This window comes from Centropristis striata, chromosome 20 (assembly GCF_030273125.1).
Source record: "Centropristis striata isolate RG_2023a ecotype Rhode Island chromosome 20, C.striata_1.0, whole genome shotgun sequence".
In the NCBI taxonomy this organism is placed as follows: Eukaryota; Metazoa; Chordata; class Actinopteri; order Perciformes; family Serranidae; genus Centropristis; species Centropristis striata.
Window position 1 is genome coordinate 21,160,828 of NC_081536.1, and position 25,628 is coordinate 21,186,455.

The following is a 25,628-nucleotide window of genomic DNA, read 5'->3' on the forward strand; positions in this document are numbered from 1 at the left end:
ACATAATCCACCTCGTACGCTCCCCATAATGAATGAAGAAGACATGCTCAGATAGAGAGAGTGGGATGCGACATGTTTCTGGATTCACAATGTAGCCTATTTTCAGTAATGCATTGAAATTGACCCGAAAGAGGGGGTAAAGCGGCTAAAAACTGGGTAACGCTAGCAAGTTTGTGTGTGTGTGTGTGTGTGTGTGTGTGTGTGTCTGAGTCTGAGAGAGAGAGAGAGAGAGAGAGAGAGAGAGAGAGAGAGAGAGAGAGAAGAGAAGCAAGATAGCCTATATGTGATTTACGCACACAACGACAGAAGTGTCTCACACACACACACACACACACACACACACACACACAGAGAAGGAGGGGGCGAGATGATCCTCAGTCGGTGTGTGAGCAGACGAAGTAGAGACCCGCAAAGACACACTCTCTCACTCACTCTCGTACTCTCTCTCTCTCTCTCTCTCTCTCTCTCTCTTTCTCTCTCTCTCTCTTCTCTTGCGCTTGCACTGAGCGAGAGGGGGAACGGGAAGGGAAGAATGAGGAAGAAGTCCTCCGTACTGCGCGCCTCGTCCCAACAAATGCGGGTTTGCTGATGAAGCGCCGCTCCGGTCATCCGATCATACAGGTCGTACAGGTCGCGCTGTATGGAAACGAGGAGTAGGCAACAGCAGAAAACAACAAATAAAAAACTGTCAGTGCATGGGAATCCGGACACCTCTCCCTTTCTTTTGTGCGTCTCGGTCGGTGGATACGCCGCCTTGGCTGGCGTATAAGAGCTCCCCGGGTCTCCATTACCATTCCCCACTACTGGCTTACCTCTACTACTACTACTCCTCCTCTCACTCCTTGTATTGATACTAGTAGAGCTACAGCGCTGCTTTTACTACTGGCTGTCTTCTCCGGACACTCACTGGATAAAAAGGTAAGATATTCAGCAGCTTTCTGGGCACGTTTTCAGCATGGATAACAATCATGAACGCTGGGGGTCTTTGCCTCTGTGTCGCCGCATTGTCTGGTGAAAGCAAGTTTTTTTTGGAGGGAAGGAGGTGGGGTGAATGGGATGCAAAGGGGACTGTGTCGCCTCATGGAGCCGCCGATTGGAGACTTGAAAGCACCATGCGTCGGAAGGGTTTGGATGCGATGTGGAGACGATGTTTCCTCACCTCATCCTCCCGCACCACGCTCTCCACACTGCGCTTCTCCACCTCTGTGGTTTGGAGATTTATAGAGAGGTTTAGACACCACTGGGTGCGGTGGTTTGTAATATGTGTTTCATTCAAATGAGCAACCGGTTCAGGATCCGGAGGCTGCTTTCCTTCACTGGGGGCTGCATTTTTTCCCCTCTTTCTGCCCTCCACCCTCCTTCCCTCCCATGTTTAAGTCCGACCGCCTGGCTCCCTTATTTCTAGAGGAATAATGATTAAGGATGCAGAGCACGTTCAGATAACCGAGCTCGCACCCTTTTTATAGTCTTTCAATGTGGAAGTTGGGTGACAAACATGCGCAGTACAGGCTACATTTCCCCTTAGAGATAGTAATCCTTGCAGGGAATGATCCAGACGCTTAAAGCTCATTGATGGCCACATTTGCGCAATTATGCACGTGCCCTATCCTTTTCTGCCAAACTGTGCAGTGCTGATATGGTTCCTTTGCACATCATTGCAGAGCAGGTTGAGGAAAAAAATTGAGCCCGGACCCCGTAGTTGAGTTTGAGTGGGTTCAATGCAGCGTTGGAACTGGATTTTCAGTTTTAAATCCAATGACAAAGGTTTATTTTACTTTCTGTCTGCTGTGTTATATGAAACAGTAGCATGGCTTCAAATACCAGTTAACTGGCACATTTAATATTAGAGGAGGCAGCAGACAGCGGCTTTTCATTCTCCTGATGTGACACTACAAACGCTCCGTCTTGTGAGGAGTGCTTGGCACATCAGACAGGTACCATCAAGGCTTTCCAGGCAATCTTTTTCCAGCTGACTGGAGTCGGACACAGAGGAACTGTAGCTCATCAACTGTGCATGGTATGAAATATTTATTTACGACAATGAAAAAACTGAAACGCAGCCAGAAGTCTTTACTGCTTTATTTACCTTCCAGCAGTGGTGCAGTTGGTTATTGATGAAATATAACATCTCGTGGCGATGCAGTGGTGAGGCTGCATTTTAGGCATCACAATAAAACTGGTTCAGATTAACATAAGTGATGTGTTTTTCAAAAAAAAAAAAAAAAAAAAAGACCCCTTTTTCATATCTGACGTTAAATTCAGGTCATATCTCAGCAGGTCTGGGATCGATCAGTGATTAGGCCTGTTAACCTGCTTGAGGAGAGACTATCACACGCACGCACACACACACACACACACACTCACACACACACACACACACACACACACACAAACACACACAGGCGCACAGCTTTCTGCAGACATGAAGCTGCTACAGTACTGCAGGGTCACTATGTTTTAAATAAGTCAGTGGTAAATGGCGGAGAGGAGGCTAAGCTTCAACCTAGCAGAAGCAAGTTCAGAATAACACAGTGTGGTATATATATATATATATATATATATATATATATATATATATATATATACTACATGGTATATGAATTGTAGCATTGGGTTTTCTATAAATGTTTTGCTGCCAAATCTCCAGTAACAGATTTCTTCTTTTTTTGGCATTTCTAACATTCCTGGAGATTCTATTTCCATCATAACACTGAGATTGCTGCGAGGCTGACTTAGTTAAATTTAGGGTTGTTATGTGGTTATGATAAAAAATGTCTTTATTTTTACATTTTGGTTAGGGTAACCTGAATGAATCCATATTTGGGCTGTCAGAATATCAGATTTTCCCTACAAGTTTATCATGGCCAAAAGACTTCACAATAACGATATTATCGCAATAACTATAGGACATTTGCGAGAAAAAAAATTATATTTTAATGTGTTTAGTGTACGTTATTTTCTCGTTTTTTGGCAAAGAAACAGAAATCATTTAAGAGGTGCTTGATTTTTTACACAGTATCAATATTAAAACATTTTTAAAATATCAAAGTTATTGTCAATGCCAGTGTATAGCGACACCCCTTATCGATTTCCCTCACTAATTATTCATAGTGATGGAAAAGATCCATTCATTTTTCTATAGGTAATTTATAAGATTGAGCATCAATGTAATATCCCCAAGCCAACATCGCCCCAATCGGTAAAGACAGATTTTATGTTCCGACACACTATGATTTTGTTCAAGTTGTTCTGCTTCTATCTGTGAAAGGGACCCTGTTCACTTAGTTTACAGTAAACAGTTTTCTTTCATGACAAGGACAGGTCAGGTAATGCTTCTGCTAATGAAAAGTGAAGTGAAAATAGGAAGGAAATGCAAAATAGCTGCTGACCTTGCTGTGGTTAAATTGCAACCTTGTAGTGAGTGCACTTTTAATTCTTTTTTAGTTATGAAATATTTATTTAAAATGTATTTGAAATCTAGATTAATTCACACAGTTTCTTAAATGCAACTATTGTTATGAGGCCTCAGTATACAATATGGCATTGTGAATACTGTATGAATGCAGTGAAGGTAGCTATTACTGAAACTATGACCTCCATCATATAATTCATTAGCTAATAAGCTAAAAGGTAGCCACTAGTGTCAAATCCAGAGGAAGAGTTTATCTATTGGAAATCAATATGCAGATTGATTGGTTCTCTGCAAACTTACCACCCAGCATAAGTCACTTCTAGCCATGTTGATTGGTTGATATGTGCAAATCTTTTAGGTTAATACAGTAAACTGTCGGATGTATACAGGATGTATATATTGTACATCGTTAGCAAGGATGTGTAGAATAGGGGAACAAACCACTAACCCTGTCAAATTGACACGTTGGCTCAATTACTTATTTCACAGTATACAAATAAATCATTGTCATGGTAATCTTAGTAAAAGCATAGTAAAGAAATCAGCAAGTAACTGAGAATATTGGCAGCCTTTAATGGCCGGTACACTGTGTTTGATACTGCACATGATAGTGGATAAGATTTGCTGGCAGAAATGCGAAAACCTTATAGCACAAAAACAGGAGGGCGCTGTTTCACCAGGTTAACAAAGGAAAACTTGATGAGGTAATAGAAAATGATCATTGTTAATATGACCTCATTCTGGCCAACAGTCTCCGCCTTGAAAAAACATACATGTCTTAACAAGCATTTGAATAACTGCGTATAAAGTAATCTTTTGTCCTTGCAGAGGTTGTACAGAGAAGTAGGCACAACCCCCACAACTACAGTAATGGGCTCAGTGATAAAATATGGATGAAACCAAACAAGGTTACATGCAATGCATAAAGTAGTGTAGCATAGATGATGAAAAGCATGAGCACAGAGTTTGCAAGACATAATTTATATAGCCTGTAAATGTTTGTTTCGGAGCCCCTCTCTCTTTAAACCCTTAGTTTATTGGAAACTGCTGATTTTTGTGGTTTTCTGTTGAATATAAAAAGATGAATACATGCCTTAAGACAATATTATTATGTTATTATCGTTGATACGGCCATAATGTAATATTGGACTGTTGGCTTCTTGCTCTGTTTTGGTCCCCACCAACTCCTGATGGAAACAACTGGGTCTTATACTGTTAAAGTCTTTATTTTGTTCACCAGCTAGATGCTAACTTTGTCTGTCAGCAGTTTGGTGTTTATAGGGGGTTTATCAAACCTTTTTTTGCTGATATAGCTGCCTTCTTGTGCTGAAAAAGGGTTGATAAGAGTGGAGAGAGTCAACCGAAACAGCAAACTTGTTGCCCTTTAAACCAAAATGATGAGCTGAGGGGACAATAACTATTTGTGGATTTGTCATACTAAACATAATCATTTGCCGTATTGACTATATGGAAGACTTGATACGTGCTTCATGAGCTTTTAGAGAACAAGAAGGCGGGGAAATCATGAAGCTTCTGTGAGGCTCTGACAGTTTGCCAGTGGCATGTAACATGTTGTTGTTGAATGCTGAAAAAATCTCATTCATACAGATTATAACACCCACCCCTAGAAGGAGTGCTTAAATGGTTAGTTTGAGGATGATTGCTTGCCTTTGGCGAGTTCTTCTACCATGAATGAATGTAGTGCTGGAGATAAGGGAAGTGATTTATTTGACTTCTAAGTTTCTTAATGTTTTTTTTCCCTAATTCTTCTTCATTTCCCATATCTCATCATTGCTCTCCCGCGTGTTCCTGTCCCTCGTCTCATCCCGGATAGATAGACAGAGGTGCAGATAATGTCGACGGAAAGACAGAGTGACAGTCAGTAGCAAATAGCCCTGTGCATTACAGTGCCAATCTGATCATTTTCTCCACTCCAAGTGTAATAATATGACAAGATATCTTGGCCTGAGGATTGGCTGCAAGACAGATCCAGGCTAAAAGAGCTCAACATCACTCTAATGACGGTAAACACGGACCATTAATCTTCAGTTGTTTGCAGGGGCTAGTGTGTGTGTGTGTGTTTGTGTTTGTGTGTGTGTGTGCGCGCATATCTGGCATTGCCTTCACACACACATTACAGGGGAATATCCCTTTGGTTTACTTGTATAAGGGGAGGTGAGACTATATTAGGTTACATGTCTCTTTCCGATCATGTACTCCCTTTTTCTTTCCATCTGCCTCTGCCCTTTCACCCTGTTTCCTATATTACATCCCTCTCCTTCAGCCTGTCTTTCTCTTTACATCCCTCCCTCTGTCCTTACTATTTACTTTTCCATATTTCTCTGTCACTCTTTCAGTCACTGTTTTACATTTGTTATCATCGCCTCTTGCCCCGTAGTGAGGGAACTGAATCTCGGAAAGGCTGAGGCATTTCTCTGTATTCTCCTGCAACACATGGGTTTATTTTTGTTGGCATGTTTAACATTTGCTCATCTTTAAGTTATTTTACCACAATATCACCTCTAACTGAATAATGGACTTTAGTGGTTAATGCAGAAAGTGGATTCATGTCACTCACCTGTCTTCCCCTTTCTCTCTTTTCCCTGTTGCCTCTTGGTCTAATCAGCTGCCTTCTTGGCACCTTTGGGTGCTGTCTTCACTGCCTCCCAAGGAATGACAGTATTGGGGCAGAGAGGGAGCAGCTAGACTCAGTGCAGCACATGGTTTTGGTTTTCTTAACTTTATGTATTGTGCTTTTGTTTTTGCCTCTGGGGAGGAGGATTCAGAGGTCCAGTTCATGTGTGTGTCTGCCTTTTTTCTGAAGCTGCGTTGGCTTGTCTCATGTTGTGTTCCTCTTGAAATGGAGCCAAGTTTTTGAGGTCATAACACTAGGGGAAATCATGGCGGGATGCTCTGAAACCTGATAGTTCAATTACGAAATCCAAAATAGCAGCCACTGTTCAGCAGCGAAGCCTCTCTAGTGTTAACGACCGACACGTAAGCTTACACCCTTGAGTTTGGGGCTGATACCAGCCAGGGCATCAATTTTTCCTTTATCAAATAGCCGGTAATGATTCTCATACAGAGATGGAACGGCTGCATTTCGTCATTCCCGCAGGATATATTTTGCAGTCGTACAGCAAAACTAAACTATAAACAGAGCAGGTAATGATCTCAATTCACTGAAGTGTTATCTCCTGATAAAGTGTAAAGCAATCAGGATTGTGTGAGCAAGCTTTATCAAGGACTTTTGTTCGTGAGGATGAATTTTAAGCAAGGTGGTGGCAAGAGAGCAAGGAGCACAAACTGGAGCACTGACTCTGGGTTAATACTTGTTTTTTTATATTAGGTACACAAAAACACAGTTTTATAGTAAAACATGCACCATTTTAACCAACTTTGAACCCTTCCCTGTATTGTGGTAAGAACTCTGAGATGCACATGGCTGCAGAAAGGAAATGATGATGGCTTGTAAATGGTGCATTGCTGGTTTTTATCCCCAAACCAGCTTGAAAATAACCAATTTACTTAGAAAACAGCCTTCTACAAGGCACTGCAACCTCAATTTGTTTGTGCGGGAACTGTGGCACCTCCCATGACATTGTCATTTCAAATTATTAACTTACTCATTCATTTTATTTTCCCATTTATCCTGTTCAGGGTCACGGGTGCATCAAAACCGTGCCAATAAATTTAATCAACTTTGATTATCGTTTGATGGGATAGTTGCAGAGGGAAGAATGGGATAATTGGCAATAAAGGCTGTGAGAATTAAAATGCCTCTCCGTGATTTGGTATAAAACAAGGTCTTCTAAGCACCAATGCATCTCTTGCACATTAAATTGTATTCTACAATTTGCACTGATTAAACAAACTAGATGTATAATGTTAATTGGAGAGTTTTAGAGGTGCTTTTCTCAATACTTTTTGCAAACATGTTTCTAGTCTTTATGCTAAGCTAACAACCACTAAGTGTATTTCCCAGAACTATTCCTACAAGACTTGTCCTGCATATCATGCAGCATATTCACAATATGAAAAACTTAACGAAAAATGTACTTTTTGGTATTAGCTGCTGTTTGAAATAGCAGACACACAGAAAGGATATAAAGCGTGAGGTATAAATTGACACTTTTACTAGCTGTGGTGAATCTATTAGATTCTAGAGAATTTCTTCTTTAGAAATTATACGAAGAAGTAAAAGTGTTGATATTATGAGCTGCACTGCGTCACAGCAAGGATGCCAGTTAGAGGGGCTGTCCAGTCTTTAGATGTGCATTTTATTAGGATGTAATTTTTTACACAACCCCTCATCCATTTCTGTTTAACTAGTCCTATATTTAAAATATTGCGTTAACTGCTCCAACGGTTTCCCTTTTCCTAGATTTTATCCAGAGAAGCACCAGAAATCTAATTATTATTTACCGTAGAGAACAGCTGCATGGAGAACATGCTCTTTAGCCATCAGCCCAATAGAAAAAATGACATCCTTAAGTGAAATCTACCAAATCCCAGAGCACACTGAATTATTGATCACTTAGAAATGCCACACAAAGCCTTGTGCGGCCACACAAGAAGGCCAGAGAAGGCAAAGAGCTTCTGTATCACATTAGCCTGGGGAAAATGTTTGGTTATGAGTGTACTAAATTGAAGTTTAATTAAGTAGATGTGTAATTTTGTTTGGAATTGATTTTCTTAACATTTGAGCAAAAAGCTCTCTCACCACAGCTGAGCCCACTCAGCACACACCAATAAAGCAGCCAAACTAAACACTCATCACACTTATTTAACACAAATATTTACTGTAAAATTCACCTTAGTTGGACTGATTATGTATGAAACAGTAACTGAGCAGTAGTCAACAACATTAGCCACAGCACACACATACTTTCTACAGTATGTGTAATATATTGAATGAACATTCACACGTCGGCTACATCCCCTGTGGAAATGGATTCTGTGTTGTTCATTTAGCTTTAAATAGTGTCAGGGCCCGACGGCTCCTGAGCCTCACTGCATATAATGTGAGAGGAAATGTGATTCATATTGTTAGGGGATTTACAGCTTCATCTATAATGAGTATTGTGGCAGGAGGAAAAACAGGAAAGTACTGATGTAACTATTGATGTTGGGTAAATTGTGCTGTGTCTGCATGTAGATGTGTGAACAATTAATTATCGGGAAATGGATGTTGGCATACAGGAATGTGGAAGGAGCTTGTTTGCGGAGAGTTCTAAGCTGATCTTCGTTTTGGGTCTTAGGTCTTGTTATTGATCCTGATTTAAAGGATTACTATCGCAACAATGCTTTCACTATACGGAGGGGTAAAAGTTTGTTCCTGAGTAATGGATGTGAGGGTGAGGAAAGAGGGGACCAACATCATGTATGTTGGGCGGACAGATATGGATGATGTTAAACATGCTAATGATGCAGTAATGACCCACCGACTGCATAACTCTACAACAGGACAAGACAACAATAGATACATGTACATATGATCCAAAGCATTACTATTTTATACACTGAGCCATGCATACTAGACCACATGGTGTTAAAACAAAATACAATTTGAGCGTATCAGCTGCGTAGAGAATACATGTGCACACACATTCAAAATCTGTCTGGTCACTCTGTTGTGTCAGCACTGAAAGGAGTATTTGCATTTTCCATTATATCCCCTAAAACTCCAGGAGAGGATGTGATGCACGTTTTAGAAAATTGTGGTCAAATTCCGCTTGAAACAGTCAGTAAAAGTGTTAAATCTGCATTTTATTCCTTTTCACTAAAGTAACTTTTAATCGAGCTTGAAAGGAGATCTATAAAGTTTATCATTATGTTTATTACTCTGCCTGTATGAATTGACTTGCACATCCTCATATAAGGAGCAAAGAATTTAAATTACACAAAAATGTGAGGAGAACTATGCATGGACTAGTCTCATAATCATTCAGATTCTGTACAGATGGATGATTATCCCCATGGAAAATGACCCAACAATGTGCAATTAGGTTGTTATATGTGGTAACTGCGCTGAATATGTGCTGGGCTACGGGGATGTGTTTGTTTGAAATTAATTCTTGGCTGATTATGTTTCCTCTACGATTCAGTATTGCCTCTTTTTATGTTTTTGTGGAAGCAATCACGTGGAAACTGAATGAAGGATTTGAAGTCAGAGTTGGGATTTCATAGTCTCTCAGATAGTGGCCTAGTTAAGGCAAAAATACTCCTCACTGAACTTAAAATGCTGTTAAAACAGCGTAAACATAGAAAATGTGCAATTCTAACAGTTTGCATAGTTATAAACCAATAACTGGATTAGATAAGTTGAATTAAACATATAAAAACAAATTAATTGACTTCCATAAAATAGGAGAGCCTGGTAAAATTTTGGGATCATTTTAGAGGCCATTGTTTGAGTATATGGGTGTTCACGACTTGCACATTTTTATTTCAGCAACTTTCCGTTATCTTACCAGACAATTTAAAAAAATGCAATTTGGACTATAATGTACCTTCAAGAGATGTCCTGTCTGATCCAAAGCTGTCTGACTACAGTAACCTAATTTTAAAGCCAGTGTAGTTGACAGAAGTCAACAGGGCCGTTATCACTCCTGGCCGGGCTGCATGAGGAACAGCAGCGTATTATTGCTGCAGGAATGTGGCAGGGAGATTTCAGAAGCTGCTCCTTGGGAATCTATAGTGCTGAGCTCAGGAGCTAAAGTTTATCTTTGGCGTGGTTATTTGAACTTGCTCCCCCTAAACAGCTAAGCAAACATCTTACCTGAAACATATGTTTTTATTTTTTTGATGTTGTGTTTTTAAGGTTCTTTATGCCTCAAAGTGAGTAACCGCAGTGTTCATACGTCTGCAGAGGTGGCGTTTTCAGACAGATGCAGATTTGACCTTTCACTGCCTCAGTGTTTACTGGAAGTTAAACAAATATATAAACCAAAGACGTTTCTCGCATGCTTTCTAAACTAAATTGTTATTATTACTTTCTTATGCTGCAACACAGAATCATGTTGTCTGTTACATCGTCATATGTGAGATGATTGGGACAGTTGGTTAGAAGTGAGATGTCTATAATGCATTATAGACATACTTATAATGCATTGTAATCTGCTAATCACAATGCATTTTTAGTAAGAAGCACTCATAAATATTTATAATGCTTTAAAACAATATTCCTAACACATTATAAAGCATTTTTTAAAGACTTATAAGGTCAAGTATCATAATATTTCATAACTGCTGCTCAGAATTTTTTTTGCTATAGTTGTAAGACATTATAGTACTGTTATAATGCATTATAATCACTTCTATAATGCAGTATATTGTGTTTATAGGTTTATATAGGGAATTAGGCTAATTATAACCCTATATAAGTATTATAAGTATGTTTATAATGCATTATAGATGGTCTTGCAAAAGCAATGTCAGTAAGTGGCCAGAAATTAACATTAAGTATTATGATACTCGACCTTATAAGTAATTATACATGTTCATGGTTATTGCAGATTATAGCAGATTATGATACATTATTAGTATATTTTATAATAATAAATCATACACAGAGGTTTATTTCATGTACATTTTTTTACTATACATCATGAGGTGTTATGAGTTTATTGATATTATAAAGTCATATCTGCCATTACACCTGCAGCAGATTTAACCCAAAGGACTGCAGTATACGCTGGCTAAATATGTCACGGTGAATCTTGAAATTATGAATAAGTGATTGGAGCGAACATCTAAACTCAAGTAGAGAATCAAACCTCAGCCTTTCATCCAACATTCATTATGTTTGTGATGGTCTCATCTGAATTCTTCTTCTCTCTTCTCTCTAAAGGTTCAACATCCTCATTAACTGTCACCCTCCAGTACCGGACGTCGGTCACCATGGGTCGCTGGGATCGCTCCTCCCGTCTGTCCCCCGCTCTGAGGCTAGCAGTCATCACGGTGATTCTCCTCCTCGAGTTCCATCCCTCATTGGCCAGCGGTCCCCCTGAGCCCAACTTGGGTAGCTCAGTTTCTGCCGTGTCCACCAATAAAACTGAATGCAGCAAGCCGGAGAAGTGTGCAAGAGGTGTGGTTCTACCTATTTGGGAGCCCCAAAACCCATCATTTGGTGACAAAGTGGCCCGAGCAACAGTTTACTTTGTGGCTCTGGTCTACATGTTCCTGGGTGTGTCAATCATAGCAGACCGCTTTATGGCATCGATAGAGGTCATCACGTCACAGGAAAAGGAGATCACCATCAAGAAACCCAATGGGGAAACCACCACCACCACCGTTCGGATCTGGAATGAGACCGTCTCTAATCTCACTCTCATGGCTCTGGGTTCTTCGGCTCCGGAGATTCTCCTGTCCGTCATAGAAGTCATAGGTCACGGGTTTAATGCCGGAACACTGGGCCCCGCCACCATCGTCGGCTCTGCGGCATTCAACATGTTTGTCATCATTGGGCTTTGTGTGTACGTCGTGCCCGACGGCGAGACAAGGAAAGTCAAGCACCTGCGCGTCTTTTTCGTCACGGCCACCTGGAGTATCTTCGCCTACATTTGGCTCTACCTGATCCTGTCTGTGATCTCCCCTGGCGTTGTGCAGGTGTGGGAGGCGCTGCTCACGTTCTTCTTCTTCCCCATCTGTGTGTTGTTCGCCTGGGTGGCTGACCGCCGCCTGCTGTTCTACAAGTACGTGTACAAGCGCTACCGCACTGGCAAGCAGCGTGGCATGATCATCGAGACCGAGGGAGACCGTCCTCTTCCTTCCAAGGTATTCTCAGAGGAAATCGCACTACTACTAAAGTTACTGATACTTCTATTTCTAAAATTCACAATACTTTGTTCGTATTACTGTTACAGCAAAGCTTCCTGCAGCTGCAGCTGGAATAGTTACAGGATTAATTATCCACACATGATAAAAGCTTCATACAGCACTAAATAGGCTTCAGAGATGGTATTTAATTATTTTATAAGTAAAGTGCTGAAATCTAGGTTTAGAACAAAAATAAACTGAATGAAAGAGCTCTGAGCTGCAGCGTCTGTGCACGCCACCATCAGGAATGTGGTAACATATTTTTAAAATTGTCAGACAGGGTGAGAGACATTGAGATATACAACAAAGAGAAGATAGAACCTGATGGTTAGGCTACCTAAACTATCCATTTCCAAATGTATAGAATGTCTCCCTGATCCAACTTCAACCTACCATACTTTTCCATTTTTTGTGCATGAACAATTTTCCTGTGTAATTAGGGATACTATCCTCATTACAGGTTTGCCTACTTTGGGTTTCACCTCCAAATAAAGTAGTTCAAATCATGGGACTGAATTGAACTAATTTCTTGTTCTGTTGAACTTTGTTAAAGTAAATTTAACCTCAATCGCAGATCTCATCAATCACTTTGGTTAGTACAGTGATTTCTAAGGGTAAACCCCAAATAGTTGACTATCAGCCAATTCAACCTGATTAAACTACAGTTATTAGATGTTATGCCAATTACAACAATAGCTTGAACTTTTACTTTTAGAAATGATACAATTTCTAGTAACATCCTTAAACATTTTATATTTTATAATTGAAAAGCAGTAAGGAAAGAAAAATGTAATAATATGTCATGAAATATTTATATCAGAATTCCTCCATTATTGTCCTCTAAATAACAGTGATGCTGGGAACTCTTTCCCGAAGGCTTATCAGTTAGAGAACTGCAGCCCAGTAGAAATTAATTAAGCTGTCCTCATCCAAACATGCGGTGGAAAAAAACAAAGGAGCTGATAAGACACCCTATGTAGGCGGAAGTGAGTTCATGAGTAACATGTATCTGAAACAATTATCTGTATTACTGAATGGAATTCTGCCAAGGTAAACTCATGCCATGAAGCATATTATTGCAAACACACACACAGATACTTTTTAGTATTGTCACTTTTTAATTTCCTGTCTTGATTACAATCTGATGTTTTGTGTTATGTCCTTTGCAGTGCATTGCACAAATCTAATTAAATGTTCAGTATTGTGGTGTAGGGTACATTTATTAACCACTCAGTTAATTTAGATTCTCTCAGAGTCTCGTCTTCCAAAAATGACTAGTGCTACTATTTCTCCCCAATGTTTGATGAGATTATTACGAATCAGTGCTCCATTAGTACATGAAGAGCACTTTCATCTCAACTTCTGGCTAAAAGAAATCACTGAATCAAACCCAACAGTGTCCCCGAGGGAAAGCCTAATAATTTAGAAGTTTTAAATTGCCATCGTGCTTAAGGAGCTAAAAGACATTTCATCAATGAAGCTGTACTCGGAGGAAATGGACTTTCAATTAATTACAAAACAAGCTCTTGAGTCTGAGAGAAACAAATGGCTGAGATATTGTCAACATATCCAAGCTACGAATAGCTGATGCTAGATGTTGTAGTAGTTGTAGTCACACATACTGTATATTTCTTTACATGACTTTGAATATAACTCACAGCAACTACACTTTTTATCCTTGCTTGCCTAGTTATCACAGGCTATTCTTACTCACCCTGATCTCAATAAACCTCCCTGATGACACCAGAAACGGATTAAACTTCTTGGTTTTCTGTTACAAGGTGGACATTGAGATGGATGGAAAGATGCTGAACTCTCATGGTGTTGACTTCCTGGATGGTCCGCTCGGTTTGGATATCGACGAGAAGGATCTGGATGAGGAGGAGACCCGCAGAGACATGGCCAAGATCCTGAAGGAGCTCAAGCAGAAACACCCTGACAAGGAGGTGAGTAACAAAGTCAAATGGGACAGGAGGGAGGGGACGTGGAAGGGTCAAGCAAACCCCATCCGAGTGGTGAAATAGTTTATTTTAAGTCCAACCCTGTTCTTTTACCCTAACCGTAGTCAATTGCTTTTATTGCCTAAAGTTAAGTGTTTCTTGTCATCATGGAAGTTTATTTTGATGAGCCACTAAACCAAAAAATGGAATGTGCCTCGGTATGACACGCCAAGGGTGCGTCATTATTTCACGTCAAGGACCATGAAAAATGTTGGTATGTGATGAGCCTGGATAAGAACATAGGTTGTTCTCATTCTGGTCCTGCAGCCCTGGGAGAGAACAAATTTCTCTGTTCTTCGGAGTATGTATAAGCCTTCAGGTGGTTGCTTTTCTCGGTGCTGTTATCTTGTGTAGGAAATGATCTGACAAAATAAGCAGCAACAGATGACGCACTTTCTATCTGCCTCCATTATCACAGTGATTATGGTGATGAATGCAGCTAAGGTCTCATCACAACCTCTCAAAGTAAATTGATAATGATACGTCGGAAAAAGAAAATTGCAAAAGGAAACTGAGCAGACATTAAATAAATATCTAAAGAAGATGAACACAAATACTACTGCTTGCCCGTCCCTAGGCATGATAAACAGAGTTTTATAGTGCAAACATGTGTCTATACAGTACAAAGCATGTGTCCTCAAAAGGTTATTCTAAACCTGAGCTAATATCTTGAAGAGAAGTGTAAAATTGGACTAGCATGCTTGAAATAATCTTCTTTGTGGTAGGTATGCAGGCCTCTGTAAACATATTTGAAAAAAAAAAACAACAACAATATATTATAGAAACCAAATACAGCGTGGCAAGCTTTGTTCTAGTCAGTGCCCTTTCCTATTGTCTTGACAAGGTTTAACATAAATATCTCAACAAAAGCTTAAAGCATCAAGATATGCTGCTGAAATGGCAGTTCTTCTTACATGCATGAGAGCCTGCTAAAATAGGATTTTTACGCTTTTATGCCCTCATCTCTATGTGGAATAGTAATAAGTCTGATTAACCTGTTGTCAAAAACAAGGAGTTGGCTCACAGTCATATGCACCATTGAGTGCTTTGACATTGGCACATGTCTTACTTTATGCTGTAGTGTACATAGCACTGATATTACATTTATTGTTGTAGATTTTACCAGTAACACATCTGAGAAAGATTCAGTCCCTAAACTCTTAGATTAGACTTCATTTTTGTTTGTGATCTAGATGTCGATACTGAAGCCCTTTTTTTGCAGGCTGACCCAATAGTGAAAGAGAGAAGAGAAAGTACTCACTCACAGAATATGCATAGTGTCCCCCCCCTAGAACGACTTATACTTTATATGCTACTTAAATACCCCTTTCAGACACATTTTAATGTGTAAGAAAATACCCTAATATGATACATTTGTTTTTTAATTAATATGTTAGTTTTCCCATATCAAAATTCTGGATCTGTCCTCCGCCCAGCCCACCACCGCTGCTCTCACTAGGTTGACTAATGAAAGAGCAGTGCAAGATGTCTGTGGCTCTCGACCTGCAGACTGCAGAGGTGGTGTCGGCATCTGGTCTATTTTCTCCATTCGAGGAAAAATGGGAGAGATTGCACCATCAATATTTGAGCCTTAAAGAAGAAGTCTGTTGTGCACTACATGACAAACTTGAACCCATAAATGCTCTAATTAGCTCAGCTAATTTCTCCAACTGGGAAAAAAATAATTAATCTCCTCCATCCAAAAAATTACTGAAAACGAGGAACACTCGTGGGGTGAGGAATTAAGAGGGAGTAGTGACAAAACCTGTGCTTGACCCAGGAATTCAGTTCTTTCCTCAGGGATATCTCAGTAGATGGATGGTTGCTGTCACGGGGGCTTGAACCTTGAATCTCTCGTTGAAGGAGGACTTCTGTATTTATCAAATCTTTTGGCACATTATTTACAGCTGTGTAGGGCCTTAAAGAGACTTTGATAATCTGATTCATATTCTTCAGTGTAGCGGACACTGCTAATGAAAATTCTCCGTTGACATATAAATAAACTTGGTTTCAACCAACACACCACCGACATCTTCAAGAGGAGCCAACAAAGACTGTCTGCAATGTGTAAAGTTAAAGGACTGTATGTTTCCCCGCATCTTCTCCTTCTACTATACCAAAGCATCATCCAGCCCATCCTTATATACTGCTCCTCCTGCTTCTTCAACATGTTAACTGTCACCAACCGGGCCAAAGTCACCACACGCCTCACCAATACTGCTGCCAAAATAATTGGACTCCCAACACCCAGTCTCACAGAACTGAACAACAGGGCCATCTCACGCATTGCAATTACAAGAGAACATTACACATCCACTCAACCAGGACCTCACCCGACTGCCTTCTGGTCGGAGGTACAGAATTATAAGGTGTAAAAGGGCTCGCCTTGGAAAAATCCTGATCCCCGCAGCCATTGATTCTTTAAACAAAAGAGCGCGTTGAGCACAGAGTGGATGTTTATTTGCCATGTAATGTTTCTATGTCATGTGCTGTGTGATGTAAATGTTGAGCGTCTGTGTTATCTGTTGAATGTACAGTGATGTGAAAAGGAATTTCCCCTTGGGAACAATAAATCTAATCTATCTATTCAGCTATCATATTACAACAATATGACTCATTGTAATATCACTGCTCTTTGACTGTTTCTCATGTTGGATCCCCTGACATGACATGAAATTAAAGGGGACGTGTGTGCCTGTGCACATGTTTGACAGTTTTCTTTGTGGTCTGCCTATTAGAAAAAATAATGTATTCCAGTTTTAATTAGTAAACTGATGCTATAGAAAGGGTTTGTGACATCATGATTGACAGCTGGAAGTGTGTTTGTGCTAGCGATTGGTCAAGCAGGTGTATAGGCTGGACCTTGATTCTGCAGCTCCTACTGCACAAAATCTGGCTTTCATATGATGTCACCAGCAAGATTAGGACACAGGCGTCCTATCTGGGGAGCATTACTAAGAATCCCATTGCTTCTCTTATCAAGACTTGCCCCGCATAGCTATCAAGTGCTAGCATTGGGCAGGCGTCCATGCTAGTGCGAGGTACCTGAAACCTGACAAATGGGCTATCCTGATCAAACCATTATCACAAGGTCAATACATTAACCTCAACCAGTTTAGCTGCACGGCAGATCTTGCCATGCATAGCAATGCATTATTATAATACAGACAGGATATTTTGGCTTCATTGTTGTATAGTGGGAGGAAGTTAGGAGGGGTCATTTATCTTTATAGAGTAGTATAGTGTATGAACCAGACAAGGTAGATGAATCTCTTTGATTTATTTGCTCATTGCTTAACAATGTCCTCTTTGACAAGTTGTCAAAGAAATTAATTTTCTTTACACCAGCAGTCTGAGGTCTAGATTTCTTTCTTTTTAAGTGGAGCAACATTTTAAACCACTGCCATGTCCACTGCTGGAGAAAAAAAAATTAAACTGCGTCTGTGTGTGTTTTCATGTTTTTATCTTACTAGGTGGAACAACTCATAGAGCTTGCCAACTACCAAGTCCTGAGCCAGCAGCAGAAGAGCCGCGCTTTCTACCGATGCCAGGCCACCCGGCTGATGACAGGTGCTGGCAACATCCTGAAGAAACATGCTGCTGATCAGGCACGAAAGGCTGTCAGCATGCAGGAGGTTCGCTCTGATGTCGGCGATAACGACCCCATCTCTAAGATCTTTTTTGAGCCCTGTTCTTACCAGTGCCTTGAGAACTGCGGCACAGTGGCGGTGAACGTGATGCGACGTGGTGGCGATTTGGGCAAAACAATTTCTGTGGAGTACCGGACGGAAGACGGCACGGCCAATGCCGGCTCGGACTACGAGTTCACCGAGGGCGTGGTGGTCTTCAAGCCCGGTGAGACGATGAAGGAGATCCGTGTGGGGATCATCGATGATGACATCTTTGAAGAGGATGAAAACTTCCTGATTCACCTTTCCAATGTCAAGGTGTTGACATCAGAAGGCGAGGAGCCCGAGGAAGGCGAGTCAGCTAATCACGTGGACTCAATGGCGTGTCTTGGCTTACCCTCCACAGCGACCGTTACCATCTTTGATGACGACCACGCCGGTATCTTTACATTTGAGGAGCCTGTATTCCACGTGAGCGAGAGTGTCGGCGCAATGGAGGTGAAGGTGCTGAGAACGTCGGGGGCTCGCGGTGTGGTCATGCTGCCGTACAAGACGGTGGAGGGAACAGCACGTGGCGGCGGAGAGGACTTCGAAGACACTCACGGCGTCCTTGAATTTCAGAACGACGAAATCTTGTGAGTAACTTTGATCAATCTGCATTTAAATCTGAATCACTGCTGTTAATCATATTCATGCGGTTATTTACCAGCTTCACTGTCATCTGCTTGTTTTTTTTTATTATTTTTCACGCTCTGTGTCAGTGTGATGTTGCAACTGTTGTTGCTGATGATGTGAGAAAGTAAAGGTGTGAGTGTGATGTGGTGGTCACGATGAGCAGCGAGGCGGACTGCTCATTGGGGACACAATCAACAATGCCCCCCACCCCTTTTTTTTCTTCTTTCTACTTTCTACTTCTCTCCCTTCTTTTATCTTCATCAGTCTGCTCGTTCCTCTTTGCTTTGGATTCTGTTGTGCTGCTGTTTTAGTCTTCTGTGGGTTTTATCGATTTCTACTCTGTTTTGCTGTACAGTCAGCACTGTAGGTTTAGCTTGTGAATTGCAGGAGCCAAGAAGTTGGGAAACTGGGTTATTTGTCAGACAGTTGATGGCTTGAATGCAAAGTGAATGTCAGAGTTCGAAAATTGAATGAGAAGCCTTGAAGTTTCCTTAAGCAAGGCACTTAGGGGAAACCTAGAGGCGCTGGTTGCTGGAAGCAGAACATGAATTAAACAAGCAGCAGGGAATCGGGGCAATGCTAAGAAGGAGCATCTATCTAGTCAACTTAATTTGGATACACACTGGCTTTAAAAAAATAAATAAGCCAGTTGCCCTTTTAGGTGCTTTTGTACTGTGTGAGAACATCCCAGAGCAACCACTCACACAGCTGGCTAGAGGCGTTTTTTGATGTCTTCTCCTGTGTGAAAAGAACTTGAAACTCCATTTAAGGATCCCTACTGTGAAATGCCACAGCCACAGTTCAAAACTCTTCTAAGCCAGACACCGAGTCCTTATTATCTGATGGTGACTCACGGTGAGGTCCGTGATTGCTATTTGACCACGTTTCAGGAGGCCTTTTACCACAGTGGTGATTTTGCTCACAGCCGGCGACTGTACTCTTCATCCTGACCCACTCACAGCGCTGGGAATTAGCTCCAGCTATCAGCCAAATGTTTGTACAATGCTGACCACTTTGGCCGGGAACCAAAACCAGATTTCAAAGTCCGCTTTTGTTCTTTAAATCTTTCATTGTGAAAACTACTGCTGTGAATACATATTTGTGTGTGCGTGTGTGTGTGTGTTTGATCATTACTGAACAGTAGCTGGTATTATGATACACTGACTCAAATGTTGACTCAGTGTTTGACTCACAGCTCTGTAGAATTGATAGGAATTGCTTTTAATGGCATCAGGTGAATGCTGATATTGGCATTAGGATACATTCTATCATATATTTAATGTTTTTGAACAGTCAACATCATGCTCACAATATCATCATGTTGCATTCAGAGTCTGTTGTAATTTCATTTCTAAATATTTGCATTTCGATCAGTGTACATTTGTCAATGTCAATATATCTTTGTGGATCACAGCAAGTGGGACATTTGCTGTGTTTCAAATTTCATACTTTTTACTTTTTACTTTTAGTACATACTGCTGCTGCCCTTACAAGTAGGCACTATCACATGCAGTATTTAAACATACTACTTTATCAAAACATTGCACCTTGACCTTTAACCCCCCTCCTCATATATGCTGTACAGAGGATTGTGAGTCATATTAGCAAGAAAAGAGTGCTGGCTTATATACAGAAAAGTACATCTGGATGCTTAGGTCATTCTGGTATTTCGCAATTGATAGACTATGAATTGGGACATACTAAATGTTTTCCCACATAATAAACAATATAAAAATGTGGGTTTTGGAACACAGCCATAGTTTTTGATTTACTTTGAATAGTTTGGGGGTTTCATATTGATTTGTTTTCCTTATGACTTCTATTAATATAGAGCCCGTGTTTTAATTGAACACCATCAAATGGATGCCTGTGTTGAAGCTGATTTTCCTTTTTTAACGTGTTATTCGACAGATGCACACACATGCTGTACATGCAGACATTTAACACTTAATACATACACACCCTCCACATGGCAATGTTCTCACAATGAGAGGTGAAATTGCTGTTTTTCACAAAGCCCTCAGCTGGTGCAAAATGATTGTTTTTGTTAAAACGCTCAATAAGGTGAGTCCATACTGGTCTCTCTCCCACTCTCTCTCTCTCATACAGCAGGGTGGGCGTGTTCACAATGTCACCGCAAATTACTGTTTGCTGTAAAGACTTCTCATGGTGGCCCTTAGTGTTGTTGGGCTTGCTTTAGTGAGAATACAATAAACTTCACAGCTTCCAGCAGTTGGCCCTTTTTTCCTTTTGGGCCACTTACTGGTTTATGGGTGTTTTCAGGAGACTTCGAGAACACTTTGGACCATTTGGACCAATTCATTATCACAGAATATGAAAATGAATACATTTTGGAGGGATGTTTTTATTTTCTTCTTGAGCCTGAGAGCAGCTGCTGCTATGGGCCCGTAAAGCTGATAGAGATATTGGATGTGATATGGGGCTGTAGAAATAAACCTAACTTGGTACAGATATGCAGAAGGGAGGAGAAGCAGAGCTCTGTGTTTTTAGCTGCCAGATATCAGTTGTTAGCTGCAGCAGTTTGAAACCAAAGTTTACTTACAGTGCCTGTTTGGAAATGTTCAAATTGTTTGCGAGGAAGGAGGGCTGGAATGACATAAAACAAAATGTGCTGTCATGATGAATGAATTGGAGAGATGCTGTCTTAGGAACAGTATTCTAAAACTTTCTCTTGCTGCCTCCCTTTCTTCTGTTTTTGGTCAGATTTGAAGCAGATGTCTGCAGGGCTGGCTTTTTCAGCCTGTGGCAGACTGCATAGTTTCCATAGCTTACAGCTCTTACAGCCAGGACTAAGTGGGTTTTAATAACACTTTGTCCAAATCAAATGATGGACTGTCCTTCCGGCTATCATGGTTAGTGTGTTTGTGTGTGTGTGTGTGTGTGTGTGTGTGTGTGTGTGTGTGTATTCTCGTGTGTACATGTGAGTATTTCCTACGGGAAAGACCCAGAGGTGGAGCAGAAAAGCTGTAAACTATAGCACCAGTGCCTGAAGTGGAAAGCATTTTGACCATGGATACATCTTCATGCAGGGAGAAGCCATTATGTAACCAGAAAATCACAAGTTTGATCACCACAAAGCATCTTTCAACCACTTAATATCTAACTGCCCCTCTAAATCATCTCTGGTGAATTTCTATATTATATTTAATAGTCCAAAGTGGTTTCACAAAGTAGCCTAATGTAGTATATAAAAGGACCGTGGCTGTAATTTCACGTGTTTTAGCCTTCAAATCACTGATACTGTACATATTTAAATCTAAAATGTACCTACAACTAGTAGGTGTATTTACTTTTTTGTTTTTTCTTTTTAACTCAAACCCAAAAAAGGAAGCAAACACATTTATAGTGATAATGTGAATGTATTTGTCTGTACTGTCCATGAAAGCACCAGAAAGAGGAGCTTTCAAAAAGGCTATTTGAAATTACCACACAAAGTTAACTAACTGACAAAGAAAAAAGGCTTGCCAGTTTCCCTAGATTTTGGTTTACAATCTTTTAATATGTAAAATGCACTAGACAATATGGGAATTTAAAATAATTGGCTGACTTGCTTGTTAGCTGCTAGCTAACTAAACTCTTTGCACTTTGCCTTAAACGCATCCTTTGATTTGAGAGATGTTTTTATGTTCCTTTAAAAAAAAGTAAAATCATACATATTTGTTCCCAAGCTTTAAAGGCAGACAGTAGGCACACGTACTGTGCTTTTGTCTTCAGGGTAAAGTTTCACACCTTGAATGTGATGTAAGATAAAAATAGCAACATAAACTGTGTTGTGCTGTTGACAACTGTAATCTCAGTTAAAAAAAAAAACATATACCAATATGTGTAGGACACAGTTAAAAATATACACTAATATACGACCATATGCCAGATTATTTATAGCCTAAACAAATTTGCAGCCCTTGGTTTTTTTATTTTTTATTTATTTATTTATAGAAAATGTGCATTCCCATAGAAATATACTGTGTATGTCATCAGTGAGCCACTGGGGGCCTGAGTGTGTCCCTACAGGGAACAGCCGAGGACGTTTTGCTGCAAAAAAGAAAAAATAGCTGATCTAAATAGGATTGCCTCCAGGCTAATTGTACCCTGATTCTGTTTCTCTGATGGAGAGAGAAAGAAAGAGGGAGGGAGAGGTGTAGTATACAGATAAATGAGTGTGAATGGATGCAGTGAGCGGAGGAGTAGAGGAGTAAAAAAGTTTTAAACCTCTTAAAGTTTCGAACTTCTCCAACCTCCCTGCTTTCTCACCCCATTCCACTTCCTCCTCTATGTCCTTACATTTCTCTTTCTCACTGTCAGTGAGAGGCCCGGTGCAATTTTTCTCTGGAATAGTTTGTGAGGGCTCGTCTGGTGTGTACTCTCAAAGATGAAAAGCTGCAGGTGTGTTTTTGTTTGTGTGTGTGTGTGTGAGTGTGAGTGTGAGAGAGAGGGAGATGGAGAGGGTGAGAGAAATGGGGAGAGCACATAGACAACCTCACACCACTCAGCAGTGTCATATTATCTCTGTATCTTCAGTGCAGTATGTCACAGAAAATACAAGCTCAGTCCTGCATGTTTCTGTGTATATTTGTATGTGTGTGTGTGTGTGTGTGTGTTTGCGGCTGTCCACCTTTTGGTTTAATGCACCAATACAGGTACCAGATTCTGACAGGCCTATTTACCAGTACTACTACTGCTACTACTGCAATTGCACTTACTGAAACTACTCAACCTGCATCTTCTGCTGTTGCTGCACTCATTCACTGAAGCCATTGTCAGTGTTAGAATTACTATTAATATTACTGATACCTCGACAACTATATTCCTCTCAAACCACAAAACAAAGAGAAGCAAAATCTCTCAACAAGTCATTTAGTTGATCCTTTTGCCCAAAATCATGATGTTAACTTTCTTTCTTTTTTCTGTTTCACCTGGCTCTAATATAAATTGACTTGAATTGACTTTGAAGAGGGCAAGTGGCACTTGTCAGCCTTCTTGAAACGATGCCTGTCCAAAGCAAATGTCTATTAGTCATGCCCAGAGCGCACTGAGTGAAGTGAAAATTGTAGGCTGGTTCTGAGAGGTTAGAATCAGCTATAATTTGAAAATAATTGCATGTATCACTCGAAACAACCCAAACAAGAGAAACTGCATCCAAAATCCATATAATGTATTTACTCCAATGTCATTTGACTTTGTTTTCCTCTCAGAAATAAAGTTTTAAGGGTTAATATCACACTCTAGACCATAATAGAAATAGTTTTCACTATATTACCATTGCTCACACGCATATTCTACAAATTAGTGTCTTCATACCTGTCAAATGATAGAACAGTTTTATCCAGAGCACCCTAAGTGGCTCTATTTTTTTATAGACATTCCTGATGGAATTATCAGACCACTTAATACAAAATAGGTCAGTAATTCAACTTTTTTCCAAAGCTGTTGCATTGAAACTATATTTTAGTCCGAGACAAGGACAGCCAGGTTTAATACCTCCAGTGTCATGTTGGTCTGTAAAATGTACAATGAACCCACGCTATGGTTCCTCAGTTATCAATGAAGCAGGGTTTCTAGGGCAACAAATCCTTGTTTCACACATGCAGACACATTAAGGTCAAGCAGGTGGATACCCACACATTTGTTCACCACACAGAGGTAAGTGCACGCTACATACACATACACTAGTTGTGCACACATACGTACTGCAGAAACGTAGCTAAAACCAGAGCATTCGATTTTGCTCAAGCTTGCTTTTTTGCTTGAACTACTAATTCACTTTTTGACCCTGTGAGGTAGTAAATACATGGATCCCACACACAAATGCACAATTACAAACACACACACAAACGTGGAGCCAATTATACAATTTCCATAAACAGGCAGCCAGTGGAGAAACATGGTACAGCCGAGAATCAAATTAGGCTCCCTCCTACTCACACACACACACACACACACGCACAAGCAGACTGGGACTTCACACTCCAATAACCAGCACAGATTGGCCTTTTTGGATACATGCTTGGAAGCTATAGGAATGTGGCTTGTGTGTATGTAGTGTACGTGCAATTATACATACTTTTGCCATGTGTTTGCTTTTTAAAAATATCAACATTTCACAGATACAAGTGGATTTTGATTTGTAGGAGCCTTGAAATGGCATTTTGTTCATGTTTAGGGTGACCTGAAGTAGATATAAATTATTTTAAATCTTACATTAAAATCATACAAGGCAAATCATTTAGAAGACTTTAGTTGTAAAAATCTAATATGTTTGTTATAATTGTGTGGATTTAATTCTAATACACACAGGCCTATAAACATGCATACAGGAAAATAAAATCACTTGTGTGCACACACATATACACTCAAACACTCCTTCACACTCTCATCAGTGAGGCATTCAATGGTAATGAGCCATGATGAGGTTTGTAGGTCACACGACACACACACACACACACACACACACACACACACACACACACACACACACACATACACACTCCATCCTTCTGTGACAGCAGTATCATTAGTAAAAAAACACTGAATTAATTAGCAGAGGAAGATAACAAGTGTTGTGGGAGAGCCACATTTTTGTTAATGTTATAAAGGACGGATGATTAAAACTGTGTGAGTGTGTTGGCCATGCCTGTTTAGTGTCTAATTTGCATTTGTTTTAATAAATTGTTCTGTGGCACCGAACAATGAAACAAACTGTGCAGTGATATCTGCGTGCAGTTTTTCCCTCCCTACGTGTACACTCAACACACAGAGACACAGAGGTTGTGTCTTATGAGGTGTGAAGGTTGTGTTCTCATGTTACAGAGTACATGGTAAAAACACCTCTCTTGGCAGAAGACCCACACCTGTTACTGCTTGAATTAACCGTGCACGTACTTGACTGAGAGCAAGAAAGCGGCCTTGCATGTGCCTAACCGCTGAAATGATACGCCGATTACTGCACTGACAGAAAATAAATCAGCTGTAATCCTGATGATTCAATAATCAGTTTAGTGACCTTGTAGCATTTCCTGCTTGACAAATGCTTCAATGTTCATGCTTTGGTCAGACTTCTGATGATGACATATT

General features: G+C 40.3%; 1 protein-coding gene across 2 annotated transcripts in view; it reads left to right on the plus strand.

The window, feature by feature from the left end:
- The first annotated feature begins 466 nt into the window (after window positions 1–466).
- slc8a1b (solute carrier family 8 member 1b) overlaps window positions 467–25,628 on the plus strand; it is a 150,234-nt gene continuing 125,072 nt past the window's right edge. Inside the window, exons 1-4 of one of the 2 annotated variants that reach the window (XM_059358833.1) lie at window positions 467–918; window positions 11,265–12,190; window positions 14,014–14,178; window positions 17,706–18,496. In XM_059358833.1, the coding sequence (XP_059214816.1) occupies window positions 11,315–12,190; window positions 14,014–14,178; window positions 17,706–18,496 (1,832 nt within the window). In that variant the 5' untranslated portion in view covers window positions 467–918; window positions 11,265–11,314. The remainder of the gene's footprint in view (window positions 919–11,264; window positions 12,191–14,013; window positions 14,179–17,705; window positions 18,497–25,628) is intronic. The other variant, XM_059358835.1, reaches the window with a different exon arrangement.